Source organism: Gopherus flavomarginatus, chromosome 9 (assembly GCF_025201925.1).
Source record: "Gopherus flavomarginatus isolate rGopFla2 chromosome 9, rGopFla2.mat.asm, whole genome shotgun sequence".
Taxonomy (NCBI): Eukaryota; Metazoa; Chordata; order Testudines; family Testudinidae; genus Gopherus; species Gopherus flavomarginatus.
This window is the reverse complement of record NC_066625.1, coordinates 63,548,047-63,565,689: the sequence shown is the minus strand read 5'-3', so window position 1 is coordinate 63,565,689 and position 17,643 is coordinate 63,548,047. Positions and strand designations below refer to the sequence as shown.

General features: G+C 41.5%; 2 protein-coding genes across 3 annotated transcripts in view; both read right to left on the bottom strand.

The window, feature by feature from the left end:
* Window positions 1–17,086, bottom strand: part of LRRC49 (leucine rich repeat containing 49) — a 123,995-nt gene extending 106,909 nt beyond the window's left edge. Inside the window, exons 1-6 of one of the 2 annotated variants that reach the window (XM_050967955.1) lie at window positions 16,981–17,086; window positions 14,886–14,948; window positions 13,513–13,600; window positions 9,467–9,664; window positions 7,638–7,743; window positions 2,229–2,432 (exon numbers count right to left, since the gene is read on the bottom strand). In XM_050967955.1, the coding sequence (XP_050823912.1) occupies window positions 2,229–2,432; window positions 7,638–7,743; window positions 9,467–9,664; window positions 13,513–13,600; window positions 14,886–14,948; window positions 16,981–17,031 (710 nt within the window). In that variant the 5' untranslated portion in view covers window positions 17,032–17,086. The remainder of the gene's footprint in view (window positions 1–2,228; window positions 2,433–7,637; window positions 7,744–9,466; window positions 9,665–13,512; window positions 13,601–14,885; window positions 14,949–16,980) is intronic. The other variant, XM_050967956.1, reaches the window with a different exon arrangement.
* ADAL (adenosine deaminase like) overlaps window positions 1–17,643 on the bottom strand; it is a 168,065-nt gene that overhangs the window by 94,264 nt on the left and 56,158 nt on the right. The window lies entirely within an intron of this gene.

Here is a 17,643-nt window from a genome sequence, read left to right as displayed (position 1 = left end):
AAATGGCCTGTTGCTCAGATAGCTTGCTCCTCCTGCTGGGGTCTTTATATAGCTCAGATATCCTATGAGAATGCTGTCTGCCCAGCCAGTCAGGGGCCTGGCACATGGCTGCGGTGAGGCTAACGGCTTGAGCGCTTAGGCAGGTGTTAGAACAGTTCAGGGATGATGGTTCAGTGTTCTGTCATGGCATGGAGGCTAGGGATACCATCAAGAGACTCAGCAGAATGGGGTTCAATACTGCCGTCCTGACAATAGCTAACCAGAAAAAAGTATAAGTCCCATGCAAGATCACTGGCAAGATCAGATATAATCCTAAAGCTTCAGCAGACAAATATTATAGTTATTTCACATTCCAGTACATATACTCCCTTTCTCAAAGAGCATAACTACAGATTAAATGGCAATAGCAAACATGAATAGATGTTTAAAAGATGTTACTAAATAGCACCAAAATCATAATGATCTTAAAAAATCCTTAAAAAAACGGGGGGGGGGGGGTAATATTCACTATAGAGGAACAGAATCGTTCATTCCACAGCACACCCCTCAGTATTACTGCAGGACATAAAAAAACAAAAATATCACAGAATGGGACTAATTGGTTAGCCCACCTAGGCTTTAGTCAGTTAGCATCAAAGATGCCAAGCCCTATTGTGTTAGTTAATTTCTTCAGGTTTAAGATGCACTTTTCAGCAGGCTGTATTGGAGCAACCTATGCTCTATGCACATCAGAGACAGTGGCTCTGTCTGCATGCCCCCACTCCCATGCTATGGCCACCGCTTCCTCTTGGAATGGTTGTGGCAGAAAGGAGGGTAGCAGCTTAAGACTCCCATTTTCCATCACCTCAGGCTCCCCCTCACCTCAGAACAGTGGGTCCTGAAGTTAACTCCCTACTGAGATGCAGTTCACCTCTCTCGAAGCTTGCATTTCAGGCTGACTGCAAAGTCAACCAGCTGTCACTGCACAAGTTATATTTGGGTCACATTTTCAAGTTTTTCTTTAATGAGTGCCAGAAAACAGAGGGCTAGAAAATTATTTTTACATTTACATGAAAGCCGAGATTCTGATGTAACCACATAACTTTCGGAGCTGTGAACTTAAACCAGCCTTTGTTCTCAGAATAATGCAGCTAAACTAATTTATTTTTTTTAAAAATAACCATTTTACTGAAAAAGTGAGCACATCAACAGAAATTGCTAAAAATTCTTGCACAATAATCTGAATATGTGCACTCCTTGCAATATCCATTGTCCCGTATTACAATATAAATATAAATTGTTAATATTTCAACTTTTAATTTATTTGCTACACTGTCAACAAAACTATATAATTAGAAGCACTATCAGACTCAAGATCATTCATATTATTTAGTTCTACTTACTAGTCTGCTCCTCCATATTTAAATGTGGTATAGCCACTCCATTGTATCAGAAAACTATACTCAACTCCCCGGGGCAGAGTGGCACAATGGGACCTGATTTCACATCAGCAAACCCTAAATTTCACTGAAACTTTTATTCTGCCATCATGAAATACCTCGCATTCGCATCCTCCCTTACTTATACAAAACTATGCACATCTCAGTTAAAAATACTTATTCATTTACAACTCCTCAGTATTATTTTGACAATTTTTTAAAACTATGGTCTCTAAGTAGTTTAGCTCCATTCCAGTAACCTCTGCTCTCCTGCCTCCAATATATGCCAGGAAAGGGGGAGACTGTAGCCAGCTTCTGAAGCTCCTTTTCACTACTCCTTAGGACTTCATTATTGTGCTATTCTCTACTTGGCTTACACTTCTCACTCCCTCCACTGACTCTCTAGCTGCAAGCTGAACTCCAGCTCTTGGTTCTCCAACTCTGTGCTACCTGGATACATCAAACAGTGCAGGGATTATGCACTGTAATTCAATTAACGCCCTCTTGTGGGGAAAGCTAGAGAGCAAGAGGCAGCAGCAAATGGGTCCTGGCAACATAAGGATATAAAAGTTGTTCAACACCTGGCCACAGACAAAATGGCAAATTCCATAGCAAAAATGCTGAGTTTTGTGGCATTTGGAAAAATCCCAGTACCATGCTCCACCTTGGTCTTAAGAGATGAATGAAACAGTTTGCAGTTCTCATAACTAATCTGACAACTAGGACCTTTAAACAGAACAGATATGATGCAGGCTACAGGTGCTACACCATAAATAATAAATACAGATCTAGTCTTTTTTTTTTTTTTACCTGTTCTTCCCCAACAGGAGGACACGGAGACACCTCAGAGTTGAAAGCCCACTTATTTCCTCTATCTGATTATCATACAAATCTAAGAAAACAAGATGCTGCAGATTAGAGATATTCTGGATCCGAGTTATAAAGTTATGTTGGAAGTTCAACAAGCGAAGATGCTCTTCCCCATCGATAACTGGACAAACTGTCAGCTTTTGTCTGAAAAAGAAAGATAAGTAATAATTTTGTAACCATTAGAAAATTTTAAAAGGTAAAGTAGGTGACAGAACAAACTCTCCCTAGTAGGAATGAAATATATTTGTAAAAATAGTGTACAAATGTAAATTATATCACAGAATCCTGAAGAGATCATTACAATTTTCAATATTCTGTTTTCGTTTTGTATTTAGTGTTCTTTTAATAATCTTAACTACTCTGATAATGAAACATAAAGAATAAAGTAATTTCATTGCACTATTTTGTTAAATGTCATTTATTTTAAGAACTGTTAGAATTATGGAATGTTAACTGAACTTAATATATAAATTTTGCATCAAATTATATTAACAAGTATGGTCAGAGGCTTCAAAATGTTTCCTAAAGCCTTTCTTTTAATCATCATTTATTTAATTGTTACTCAGCAGTGTTACTACAGAGTCATCATCTCAGTATCAGCCCCTTTGTGTCAACATTATCATCTTCCAACAGCTAGTGGCTGCCTGGATACCATATCAGAAGTCCATATTTATATTAATGCCAATCAAAAACTATGTTTTTACTATTTTGAGGGGGATTAATTGGTCTATTGAACTTTTACTTTATAAAATTAATAAATGAAACAATACACATTAAATATGACAAGTAAAAACAAAACCAATCTAGGCTATACACAAAAGTAAAACAAGTTGTGGGAGTGGTACTGCAAAGGGTTACAGCCCCTCTGACAGTGGCTTCTAGGAGGAATCCCACTGAACTCATGAGACTCCTTTTGGGAGTATCTGCATGCTGGGATATAAACTTTTGCAGGCTGGGGATTTATACTGTTTTACTATTTCATTTTTAACGCCTTTGCTTTTTTAATATTATTCTAAAAATTATGTCACTACAGTTATGTAGCCAGAAATGACATCATAGCCATGATATGTAAGCCCAGAAATTCATAAAACCCAACAGACAAGTTAACAAGTGAGGGTGAAATCTTGGCCCTGCTAACCATAACAAAACTCCCATTGACCTCAATGGGGCCAGGGTTTTACCCTGAATGTGTAGATAATTTTTCTAATCTTTCTACTAGTTAGGAACTTGACTTTTAAAAGAATTATGCATCATTAATGCAGGACTTTATCAACCTTTACATGAAAAGGAGCAGAATATAATACACCTCTACCTCGATATAACACTGTCCTCGGGAGCCAAAAAATCTTACCACATTATAGGTGAAACCGCGTTATATCGAACCTGATTTGATCCGCAGGAGCGCGCAACCCCCCACCCCAGAGCACTGCTTTACTGCGTTATATCTGTCCCTGCCTGCAGGTATATGGGATCTTGGGGAGCAATTACCACACAGGTGGGGTGCCAATTAATTTCTTTATTAAAGGAAAAAGGAAGTGGTGAGAATTTAACAATGAAATACGATGGGATGGGGTGTATAGGGTGTTTACAACAGACAATGATGGAGGGGTTCTTCTTATTGAACAGTGTAGGGAGTTCTAACAGTTGGGTACAGTAAGTGGGGTTCAGCACAATGGGGTACAGTACAGTCAATAAGCGTATCAAAAAGAAATGCAAAATAAAATGGTAGCTTCTATATAGAATGTTCAACAATTTTAGATAGAATGTATTAAGTGGTTGGTGGCCTTATACACAATGTAACACAATGGTATCAATGCAAATACAAAGTATATCAGAAAAGTGGAAGCAACCAATGGGGTGTTATAATTACAAGTAAAATGTGAATATAAGTGAATTTATGCAATGTAACGGTATAAAAGAAAAGTAATGACTTAATTTGTGAGGCTAGGATAGCAGATAATCTGTCAAGGAACAGGAGGGGGGAGGGGCGTGAATGATTAGTGGCAACTGATGAGAGGAGAGTGTGGCTGGAAGCAGCGAGGGACTCTGAAGCCCTGCAGGGTAAGGACAACGGAGCAGTATGATGGTGATCTTCGGTAGGGGAGGGGCAGCGGAGAAGTGTAAAGAAGGGCTGGAGAGAGGTTCAAGCAACAAGCGGACACCAGAAACAAAGGAAAAAAAGCGGCAAAGGGTTTGGGAAGTTTCACAGGGGGAGAAGCAGCAAGGGGTTTGGGGAGTTCGGAGGGTGATGCAGACGCGGGGCGGGGGGAAGCAGCAAGGAGTTGGGAGGTTCGGAGAGAGTGCAGATGCGGGGAAAAAAGCAGCAAAGGGTTTGGGAAGTTTATACAGGGGGTGAAGCAGCAAGGAGTTTGGGAGGTTCGGAGGGTGATGCAGACGCGGGGTGGGGGCAGCAAGGAGTTATAACAGGGAGACACGGAGAAGCACACAGAGGGGGAGATTGGAGAGGGGGAAAACGGACACGAATTCAAGCGGCAAAAACCTTGTCTATAGACACGGAGAAGTACACAGAGGGGGAAATTGGAGCGGGGGAAAAACAGACATGGGAAAGTTCAGGGAGAGATCGGGACAGCGGGAAGAAGAATTTGAAGCAGCAAAAACCTTATCTATCTTAACCGACGACTAGGCAAAACAACAAATATCACAATTCTAAGCAAAACTATAACAAGCAACTATACAGAGCAACAAAACAGTAAACTATAACAAGGCAGGTGAAATTTACAAGCTCTACAATTTTAACAAACTATGACTTATTAAACTAAAAAAACAAAATCTATGGTGCACCTTATGCTATGGGGAAGTCACAGAGGGCAGAGTGGTATGTGCCCAGGATACAGCTCCCAAGGAAGCCAAGGGATGGTGGCTGAAGCCAAGGGATACAGCTGAAAGCAAGGAGCCCTGAGGCAAAGCCCACAGGAGCAGAGCTTAGCAGCAGCACAAACTTATTTTTAGCAGCAAAGCGCCACGGAGTTTAAGAGAGGTTTTAAGACCCAGACCAAGGTTTAGCTTGAGTCTGTGTGCTGGGGAAACAGAGCCAGCAGCTAAAATAATAAAATAAAAGTAGGGAAAGTTTCACAGAGGGATTCTTACCAGTCCCCAAGGCAGCAGCAAAGGCAGAAGCAGCAAGAACATCAGAAGGCTCGGTACAGTCTCAATAATCAGGAGATCTCTCAGGTAGCAATTCGTTCTTCGGGGGGGGGGGTGTAAAAAACCGGGGGTACGCTCAAAAACAAAACAAGAGTGGAGAAAGGACCCCCAAAACCCCTGGCTGATCAGACCAGGCAGCAATGCAGGAACCTTTCTGATGTTGGTTTCAAAAATGTCTGTTTTTAAAGGCAAACTCAGGCAGTTTCCCGCCAGTAATCCTGATAGGCTCCCTCTGTCAGAGGGGAGGAGGCACAGGGAAAACCAGGCAGGTGAGCACAGAAACATGTCTGGGCAAAGTCCTGAGCAATAGGTGACTCAAAAGCACATGAGGCCTATGACTCATGCCCAGGATCTTAAAAACACAATAGGTTTTGCAGCTCTGGACATTGCCTGCCCTACACCGAGCCCAGGTTCAACAAGGTGATAACAGGACTAACCCTTTGAACAGCGCAGTGATCCCATTTAGCATGCAGCACAAGTGGTCATCCCTTTGAGAAGGGCAATGGCTCTTGTTAAACAACTCAAGGGGCCCTCCCTTTGAGAAGGGCAGTGGCCCTGGTAAGCAACTTAACAGCCAGGGAAGGGTGGCCACAGGAGGAGAACAAAAACAAAATGGAGTATGGGGACAGCTGTAAGAAACAAAATGGAACAGACAATATCTGAATTTGTGCTATATCGGGTGGCGTTATATCGGGGTAGAAGTGTATTTTTACAATGTAAATATGGGATGCCCACTTACAAGGCATCTATTAGGGATGGAAGAATCAAAACAAGTTTGCACTAGAGAAGAGAAAAAAAATCTCCTTTAAACAAATTTATATAAAATTAAGATTTTGTAAAATTTACAAATTCTACTGTGACTTGCCACCATTTTTTCCAAACTGTTGGACAAAAGATAGTTACAGGGCACTCCACGAGCTTTTAGCACTGGCTTCAATTTCTACCTAGGGTTTTGACACCAGCTGGGGAGCTCCAGTGCACATTTTGACATGTTCACTCACGTTGTGACATGCTTTCTCTCCGGTGTTTCAATACCTGCCACAGCACCTGCCCTCCATGTTTCAGCACAGTATTTTTCTTGTAAAAGCACAAACAATCCATGAACTAGCTTTCTTCGTGGTGCTTCTTAAGTGTTCTACTAAATATTTCTCTGTACACTGGTGCCCAAGCTAGGGTGTTCCTGCACCTCCCATCTCTCTGGCATTCAGACCCCTTGGTGCATCAGTACCTGCTCCTTTATACTGTTTTCTGGCATCACTAACATCAGCTTTAGTGTTAATGTACATCAGAACATTTCTGATGTGTCACCACCAAAGTTGGAGGGACGGGGAAAGGGAATGTCTTGGAAGGAAGGCTGTTTAGCTTCTCCAAAGCATATTACTATGGCAGAATGACGTCCAGGACGCATGATCACGTTCCTTGCATTGCCTGACTTCGAGTTAATCATGATTTTTATGCATACTTTTTCTTTTGGGACATCTCTTGAGCATCTTAACTAGGGGGAAATAATTATCTATATGGAAGAATGTTATGGTCTATTTATTGGACTAAGACTCAGGAAATTAAGGTTTCACTTTTGGCTTTGCTACAGACTTCCTACGTGACCAGGAGTAACTCACTTAACCTCTCAGTGCCTCGGTTCCTCATCTTTAAAAAGGTGATAACCATACTTCTCTACCTCAGAGGAGTGTTGTGAGAACAAATTTTGGTAGTACTCAGCCACCACAGTAATGGCTACCAACATAGACCATGTCTTCATATCTGTGCACCATCTACCAAAATGGGGGCCAAATTTTAATTGGAGCCTCTGAGCATTACTTGAATAATACTAATTAATAATAACAGACAGAGTCTTTAGTTTAAAGATTCTGGCATGTCAGAATTCAGATTACAAAGCAATCTATAGGAGTTAAAATGCAAACGATTGCCCATTCAAATATAACAAAAAAAGATATCTGTCAAACTTGAAAAAAAGTTAGCTCTCAAACTGAGACCAGGCAGGAATGGAATATTTTTCAAAGTTATGATAAATTACACTGAAGTTTTACATAGAAGCTTTCAGTATCCTGATAGCGTGACACAATTAAAAAAAAAATCCTTTTGAAGTGCAGTGCACATTTTTCTCATCTACACAACATGATACTTATACCATTCTCAAATTTATCTTATCGGAACATTCCTCACCTTTCAAGGGTCAGCCTATCAGAATTCAGTATTTTTTCATCAGTAGCACGATGTAGAATGGGAAATGCTGTGATTGATGCACTGCTCCCAAAATTTATGTTATCTATTAGGAAATCATACAAAAAATTACTTGAATTAGAAATTTTAAAAGTTGCTTTATTAATTCTGCAGAATAAAGGTAGAATATTCCTATGTATCAAAAATTAAAAGATATCCATTGTTCACGTGTGTTAGGACTCCATCACGGTACCTAATTGACTCTACCCAATGTTTAGACTAGAATTAATATTTACCCATGTTTTCTCTTGTGCTATTTATAAGTTACTACAACCATACTGTACATATGCTTTTAGAAACATAACTATTAATTTGGTTGATTTTACACAGCTTGATACCAACTGATTGTTTATAGTATGTTGTAAATTTGGAACCTTCTCAAAGTTACCTTTATTTGTATTAGAACGCTCCAGAATCATTCAGACATCAGGTTACAGGTTGCATTCATGGATTTAACTGCAATATCTGAACTCTGAGGAAGACATCTTCCAAATGAAACAGAGGTGAACTAGAATTATTTTATTTTACTTCACCCCAACTCTGAGCCTATAACTGGCTATTCCTGAAGTTAGACATATTTTTAAAGGGGGAAACATGTCATGTGGGTGTGGAAGATGATATTTTAATTTTAAAAATACAACAAAATGAATCAGCCTAACATTATAAGGTTCAGTCAAGTAAGTGCTGAATGGAATTACTCACAAGGTCAGGAGTTCACAGCACCTTATAGGAATGGGCCCTAATGTCTCTCTCTCTGTTATGGTGAAAGAAAGGAGGGGCTATTTTGATGACATAATTTAATTGGTTACTCTGGAATCTATAGTTAAATAATTGGCAGGGAGGAGAAGGGGCTTAAAATTCATTTAAACACGTACAAAACGAAGCAGCATGCAAACCTCTGACTTATTTGGAGAATGATTCACCGAAAAAATATTCTTCTGAAATAGGTCACTATGTCCGTACCCCACCATAAGAATGGGGGCTCAAGTCCTATAACTGATCTCACAAATTCCTCCTTCCCTTATAATTAAAATAAGTTTAAATTGGGGTTGGGGTGAGGAAGAAGGTTCGAAAGAAGCAACAAAGTTGACACATCAAAAAGTTCATTCCTTCTTGCTTTAAGCCTAAAGTCAGATTACACACTGTGATTAGGTAGAATTCTTGTTTTTAAATATAACACTTTCAGCACTTTCCCCTAATTTTTATGCTAAATTCCTGGAGGAACCCAAACTTTGTTTTTATTTCTTTGTGGGGAGCAGAAAGGGAGAGTAAGATAATTATCACTAAAAAAGAAAGAAAGAAAGAAAGAAAGAAAGAAAGAAAGAATGATGGGGAAAGGGGGAATATAATGAATAGATAGGACCAAAGAGAAAATTAAATAAGTTTAATCATAGCTGTTTGGATCAATACATGCAAGATTAAAGACTTGAAAATCAATCTGAAACTGAACAGGAAGCCTGTGTGGAGTACAGTACAATACTGGACAATGGTTCATATAGACAATAAAAAATTTAAGGAAGAAGAAGAAATCTACATTTTAAAAAAGATGTCCTTTTAATGTAAAACTGTAACTAACAATTTATTGATAAGGCTCATTCTGATCCTCATAATACAAAAACAAAAGGAGTAGTAGCCAGTGCTTTCTATTTAGCCACACATACTGGCAGCTGGAGTGGCATAAGAAGTTGTAACCTATAACTTTTCCACAAGACACATAATTTGAAAGAAAAAAATTGGACTGCCCGTCAAAACAGACTAGTCTCCATAGTTACCTGAAATATTTGGACCAGCACTATGACAGCCCTGTCGGGTTCTGGATTTTGTAGGAGTATGAACAGAAGAATCCCCAAATGCTGATAGACAGCCTGCACCTTGTTTCAATTCCAAACCTGAAAGATCTGCCAAATTGGCTGCTACTGGGACATACACCTGCTTATTACGCACCAAAGGGGTCAATAATCTTCCATCTCCTGGAGCAAAAAAAAAATAATAATAATTACCAAAAACCTGCAGTTCATTGCACAATAAAATAAACCACAGGCGCTGACTTTCCAAAGTGCCAGGGGATGCTCGACCCCCGGCTCTCACCCAGACCCCGCCGCTACTCCACCATTCCCTTAAGGCCCCGCTCCACCTCTTCCCCCAAGTGCGCCCCGTGCTCGCTCCTCCCCCCTCCCTCCCAGCCTCCTGTACGACATGAAACAGCTGTTCATGGCAGGTAGCAGGGGAATGGGGAGGCACTGATCCATAGGGCCCATTGGTGGGCAGGGGCGTTGGAAGCTGCCAGGGGGTGCTCAGCACCCTTTTTCCCTGTGAGTGCTCCAGCCCCAGAGGACCCACAGAGTTGGCACCTATGAAATAAACTACATAAGCTATCTAGAAATCAGTAGTTTATTTGTCTACAAAACCATTACGTTAAAGACTATTTTGTTTATTTGTATTCTTTAAAAAGAACTGGACATGCTGTGACAGAATACACCACTGTATTCATACCCTACACACTACAGTAATAACCTTTGTACATGTATGCCTTGTAAGGTATCATCTGAAAACTCATAATTTGTTGGTGAGTATCATCCTGATAAAATGTGTGGCAACATTATATGTGAAGTTATAAAATTTCCCTGTATTATGTTATTAACATATGTTCCAAACCCCCTACTCCTGCCAAAACAGAAGTTGGCACACAGGTCTGCCCTAAACAAAGGAATGTGTTTACTGCTTAAATGCAAATTAGGCAGAGCACAGAGTCATCAAGCATGAAGTGAAACAAAGGAAGCTCAAACAGGTGAAAAAACCCAGAAAGGAATATCCTTCCACACAGATTCTTTGATTCCTAGTGCCCAACTGGAAATGTTTCTCAAGAGAGAGACTGAAACTGGAAAAAGGAGGGACAAACATCCCAAGGCTCCCCTTTCTCTCTCCCGGCCTATCACTTCACTTAACTTGAAGCAGCAAAGGAAATATCTAGGGGAGGGGTCCCAACATACAGGGTTTGGTCAGTCAGACTGCTGAAAGCATGTCCTGAGAAACTCTGCTTGAATCTGATATAGTTTGTTAAGTTAAGTATTAGTAAACATTATTTGTCTTGTAACCATTTCTGACTTTTGTACCTCATTACTTGTACTCACTTAAAATCTCTCTCTTTGTAGTTAATAAACTTTTTTATTGTTTTGTCTAATCCAATGTGTTTAAATTGAAGTTTCTGGGTAACTCCACTGGGGGTGACAAGTTGTGTGCATATCTTTTTAAGGAATAACCAAATAAATATAACTTGTACTGTCCAAGAGAGGGCTGGGCAGTACAGGACATACATTTCTGAGGGAAATCTAAGACAGGGGGTGTCATAAACAGATAGCTAAGGGTTAATGTCTCTTTCACCTGAAAAGAAGTAACCTGAAACACCTGACCAGAGGACCAATCAGGAAACAAGACTTTTTCAAATCTGGGTGGAGGGAAGTTTGTGTGTGAGTCCTTTGTTCTGGTCTTGTATCTGTCCCTCTCGGCTATGGGAAGGATTTCTCTATTTCCTGCTTTCTAATCTTCTGTTTCCCAGTTGTAAGTACAAAAAAGATAGGTTTGTTTTTTTGTAGTTACATGTGTGTAGTTGCTGGAGTGCTTTGAATTGTATTCTTTTTGAATAAGGCTGTTTATTCATATTTCTTTTAAGCAATTGACCCTGTATTTGTCACCTTAATACAGAGAGACCATTTTTTATGTATTTTTCTTTTTTACATAAAGCTTTCTTTTTAAGACCTGTTGGAGTTTTTCTGTAGTGGGGAACTCCAGGGAACTGAGTCTGTGCTCACCAGGGAATTGGTGGGAGGAAGAAGTCAGGGCGAAATCTGTGTGTGTTAGATTTACTAGCCTGACTTTTCATTCCCTCTGGGTGAGGGGGGAAGAGAGATTAGCTCTCGGTACTTCTGTTTTCCAAGGCTGGAAATGGGGAGGGTGGAATCCCTCTGTTTAGATTCACGGAGCTTGCTTCTGTGTGTCTCTCCAGGAACACCTGGAGGGGGGAAGGGAAAAGCTTTATTTCCCTTTGTTGTGAGACTCAAGGGATTTGGGTCTTGGGGTCCCCAGGGAAGGTTTGGGGGGACCAGAGTGCCCCAAAACACTCTAATTTTTTGGGTGGTGGCAGCTTTACCAGGTCCAAGCTGGTAACTAAGCTTGGAGGTTTTCATGCTAACCCCCATATTTTGGACGCTAAGGTCCAAATCTGGGACTAGGTTTTGACAGGGGGTTTTGGGGTCACCCAGCAATAAAACCAAGGCTGGTGAGAGCCAGAGAGTAACCCAAGTGTGTCTGGCAGGCTGCAGCCAGAAACAGAAACTTATGCTGGAAGGCTGTTTGTGAACAGCCCCGGTGGGAACAACTTCAGCAATGCATTGTAAGGCACCCAAGAACGCAGGACAGGGGTGACAGTTGCTCATTAGTCTGGATTGTACCGTGGTATGTCACACATGCATAAAAAACTGAGTGGTGTTTGGAGACTTCCATATCACTATAATCTAACCAATCACAATTCCTGTAGGATTGCAGGCAGCAGCAACATGGCAAAAAACATGATGAATTTTATGGCTCCTTCCATCCTCAGTACAACTGGCAGTGAAATCTTAGATGCCTTATTCCTCCCAAAAGCCAAGATGTTTTGTTGTTTAAAAAAATTCACTAGGAAAATGACCCTTATTTTCTTCCCACTGGAATCATTCTCCTCTTTAAATAAGACTTTGATCTCAAAACTGTCTTGTCTAGTTCAAACAACCAAACAAAAATCTTCTTCTGGCACACACAGTGAAAGAGCGATTCAATTATCCCAATTATTGAAACACTGCAACAGATTTAGGAGAAACAGTCTCTGAATTTTTTTGAGCTCATGGAGCCTATGAGTACTGACAGAATAAGAGACAGTAAGTACTTTTACACACACACACACACACACACACCAGTTGAACATAATACATTCATTCACACACACACACACACACACACACACACACACCAGTTGAACATAATACATTCACATAAAATGAATATTGGTTACTTTCTTACTTTTGATACCAAGGGGTATCATCAAAATAGATGGTCCCCATATTTAACATATTTCCCCAACCTTATTCAAAAGAAAACTATTAGTTCCCCAAAACTAGGACTGTAACTGTGTTAAAGAGCTAGTTCCCCAGCTAAGCAGCAAATTAACAGAGTGTGATATGTCGGACACCTAGGTTTACACTGAAACTTTTATTCTCCCTATCTGTTTTGGTAACTAGATAGTACTGCAAGTGACAAAATTCCTGATTCCAAAGTACTTCAAAAAAGTGTCAGAAGACCGAGAAATAACCTTCTTCCAAGATGAAGGATTAACAGCCTTTTAAACATTTAAATTCTATCATTCAAAGATTAGACACAGCACAGACTGACAGTGCAAAATTCCCTGTGTTGCTCTACAAATGTAATATTACAAAGTTTCCACGAAATGATGGACAATTTATATGATTTTTATAAAGCAAGACATGATTATTACATGAAAAACTATATTACCAAAATAACGTATTGGTAAATAGCATTACATGGTAAAGCAGCAAACATCACCAAGATTACATTATTACAACAAATTTGAAAACAAACAAAAAATAAAAAGTAGAGCTAGTCTCCCCTGTGGCCATGCACCCAGATGAGAATACAGTCACGTCTTTCATATGCTAGAAATAATAATCATTTTTTAAGTGTGCATGAAATAAGTTTCTGTTTGCTAATCACACTTTCTCTTTCTATAATTAAGGCTGTTATAGACGTTAACTAGAAAAGGAAACTTTACCTTGTTTTCCTGAATAGTTTTTTTCCAGATCATGTTGCAAGAGCCTGTTGTGGAAAGACGACTGGTCTTTATTTACCCTGAATTCAAACTGCAACACAATGTTTAAAATATGACATACATGAAACAAAATTTTTAGAACACACATATTGTTTTACAATTAACTGTATAGATTTGGTACACAGTTATTATAATTTATTTAAGCTAGATATTTCTTTTCTGGGGAATGATAATTAATAGCAGATTTACACCATGTTAAAATGTATTATTCTCTTCAAGAAGGCAGTAATATTCAGATTTCACTGTATAGTACCAGAAAAAGACTTCACATGACAGGTTTATTGAATAGGCATATTATAAATATCTAAAACAGATGAGACAATATTATGTTCATTTAAAATATTTCATTATCATCAAGAAAATGGACGGAAGGTAAAAACAGTACTGCAGTTAGGCTGAGGTTTTCAAAGCTGCCTAGAGAATTTGAACAACCACTTCCCATTAAAATGAACAGCTACTGGGTGTCTACATTATTTTGCTGGCTTTGAAAATCTCAGCCAAAATATGTTAGTTATAAAACAGATATCCATTAAAAGAATAATTCTATTGAAGATCAGCTTTATTTTTAGAATATAAATGCAATAATTCAGTAAATTAAAATAGATAGCCTCCAATGTCAAATCTTGCATGGGCAATATACAATTATTTTCAGGGTAGTAGGCATGAGCACAGTAACAAGAAATCAGTTTTCCTTAATAATAATGAGTCAAACACATCCTGGAGACTGGCACTGGAAGGGGAGCAGTCTCCACTTGGCCACTCTTCCACTTCCTCAAGCACATTGGCAAGAGGAAAAAGATGGGGATTGAGACTTGACTTCACCTGCACAATACACTGGGCCAGCATAGCTGAACTGGAGAACATGTACTGCACCAGATAGACTCCCACCCAGAGCAGTAGGAAAAACAGAAGGGAGGCACAACAAGATGCTGAAACTTATTCTGGGTTCATAGCAAAGATTGACTCCAGTGCTTTTATTTTATATAGCACCTGTCCCCATTGGCTGAAATAAATCATTACAAAACAAAATAATAAAAACTAAATATTAAAAACTATTTTAGAAACAAGAGTATTTTTGCATCTGTATTATCTAACTTCGCGGGGAGGGATAGCTCAGTGGTTTGAGCATTGGCCTGCTAAACTCAGGGCTGTGAGTTCAATCCTTGAGAGGGCCATTTAGGGAACTGGGGTAAAAAACTAACTGGGGATTGGTCCTGCTTTGAGCAGAGAGTTGGACTAGATGATCTCCTGAGGTCCCTTCCAACTCTGATATTCTATGTTTCAGTAATTTAAAAAAAAATGAATTTGGATCTTACTGGTTTACTTCTCTCTGCCACTGATGAGGTTTGGATAACCAGATGAAGCCCACAGTTGTTAACCTGTAAATTGAAGGGAAAAAAAAAAACAGACTGCATTTTGCAAAAAAAAGGCCAAATATACCTTATTAATGAGGGAAATTCTCTGAATATAATAATTCATCCAATAAAGAAGTCCATTTTAGATAATACAGTCAGAATGGACAAAAGTATATTCATTTCTCGTAACCTGTACTCACTGACCCACCCCCGCCATACTTTCTTTCCATTTTACACTCAAATGGAACTCTGGTCTACACTGCATGCATCTTTTGGCAGTATGTAGAGCAGGAGTGGGCAAACTATGGCCCACTGACTGCATCCAGCCTGTCAGACATTTTAATCCAGCCCTCAAGCTACTGCCGGGGAGAGGGATCTGGGGCTTTCCCTGCTCCTCATGGCTCCTGGAAGCAGTGGCATGTCCCCCCTCCGGCTCCTATGCATAGTGACAGCCAGGGGGCTCCACATGCTGCCCTCACCCCAAGCGCTGACCCTGCAGCTCCCACTGGCCAGGAACCTTGGCCATTTGGAGCTCCACGGGCAGCAGCATGCACAGAGACACCTGGCCGTGCCTCCGCATAGGAGCCAGAGAGGGGACATGCCACTGTTTCCAGGAGCTACTTGAGGTAAGCACTGCCGGGAGCCTATACCCCTGATCTCTTCCCGTACCCTAATCCCCTGCCCTGATCCCCCTCCCATCCTCAAAACCCCTCGATCCCAGACCACAGCTCCCTCCCACACCCCAAACCCCTCATCCCCAGCCCCACCCCTAAACCCACACCCTCAGCTGGAGCCCTCATCCCCCCCACACACACCCTGAACTCTTCATTTCTGGCCCCACCATAGAGCTTGCACCCCCAGCCAGAGTCTTCACCCCCTCCCGCAACCCAACCCCAAATTTGTGAGCATTCATGGCCCACTATACAATTTCCCCACATAGATGTGTCCCTCGGGCCAAAAAGTTTGCCCACCTCTCATGAAGAGTATGTACTCAAATACCCCCCAGCAGAGGTTTAAACAGCAGTGCAAACAGTGAAATAAAGACACATCTGAAGGGTGTGACTGAAGTACAAAGCTACACATACCCTATACCCCACTGAAAGTGGTATGTTATGTAGATGTAGTCTTAGTCTTAGTCTTAAAGCACACACACAAAAACCCAGCTTGAAATAACCACTTCTTTTTGGTCCTCAGAGGTAGTTACATTAGGTCTATTTTTAAATGGAAAAATATCCCTCTTAGACTTTTTTTGAGGGACAGATATCAGGTTTTTTAATGTTTATTATTTACATTACAAAGCTTAAAGCTAACCTTCCAAAACATTTCTAATAATCACAACTGTTCAGTAGAAATGTACAAAGCAGCTCACACACCCAGGGGGCACAGTATGAAACATACACACATGTAAATATACTTCCTTCTCCTGATCATAATCGCTGCTAGTGTACTATACAACCTGGCAAATTTTAAGCTATCACTGTGTTGCAGTGTTCCCTGAAACACGTGTACAGTGGTACAACCAAGCAGAATCCAAGGGCAACCAAACAGCCGCTGTGACTACCTGCCCACCTGCCCAATTCCCCATCTCTAGGAGTACGAGATGCAAACGAAAAAATCCGAACATTTAGCACTAATACACTAATTAATCCTGACAACGATAAAAATTTGACGTGCGTTTGGCAAGGGGAGCAGCTTTCCCAGCCTGCGTTTTCACAGGCGCACGAGCAGAGGGAGGGGAGTCTCCTGGCAGGTGGGATGGGGTGGGGCTGGGCACGGCCTGGAAGGGACAGCAAGCCTGGGCATGGGTGGGGGGAATCCTGTGAGAGAAGAGGGGATGGAGCCATGGCCACTACTGGTGTAAAAGACCCAGGGGGCTGGGGCACTGCCCCCGCACTGGGCGCAGACAGGCAGGATATGGCGGGCGCGGAAGCACAAAGCTCTCTGAGGCGGCCAAGATCGGAGGCATCCAGCTCACAAGCCCCGCACCAGCAGCTGGCGGGGCCCCTCCCTCCAGCGGCTGCGGCTAATCCTCTCCCCTCACCCCCGCGACACCTACAGTGCTGGGCCCGGCCCTGCCGCCACCGGGCCGGAACTTGCTGGGCACCATGGAAACGAGTCTCCCCGACCGGTCACCGCCTCGTCTTTGGCCGGCGGAAACCTCTCCCGAGTCGCCATAGCAACCACCACTTCCGGTCCAGCTCTTCCGCGCTCCGGCTAGTCCCCCCGCCCCTCGGCGGCGGCAGGGCAAGGTGTAGCGAGCCGCAGCCCGAGCTAAGCTCACGGGTCCCGGAGCGGCAGGCTCAGCGGGGAGGGGAGCGCTGGCCGCGGTGCTGAGAGCCGATTGCGGGCTGTGCTCTCTATGCTGCCCGGGCCTTGTTCATCTCACATCAATCTCAGCTGCTCCCTCCGTCGGCCCGGCTCTTCCTTTCCCTGCCCGTCTGTACCATTGCCCCGACAGGGCGGGCTCGGACGTTATTTTTCTTTCCCTGGCTCTTGCTGCTCCGTCAGGGCCAAGCGATATGGGCGGGGGGGGGGGGGGGGGATATCTGTTGTGCTTTGCTTTTTAAAACCAAAATCAACTTCTGATCAAATTTGAGTCAGCCCTTTTAAAACTAAATTATTTTGTTAGAATTCTCTAAGAGAGATCAAGCACAGTAACACTTGATCAAGTAAGATCAAGGTGTGAGTTATGTCAACTTCTGTATTTATCAATTTCAGA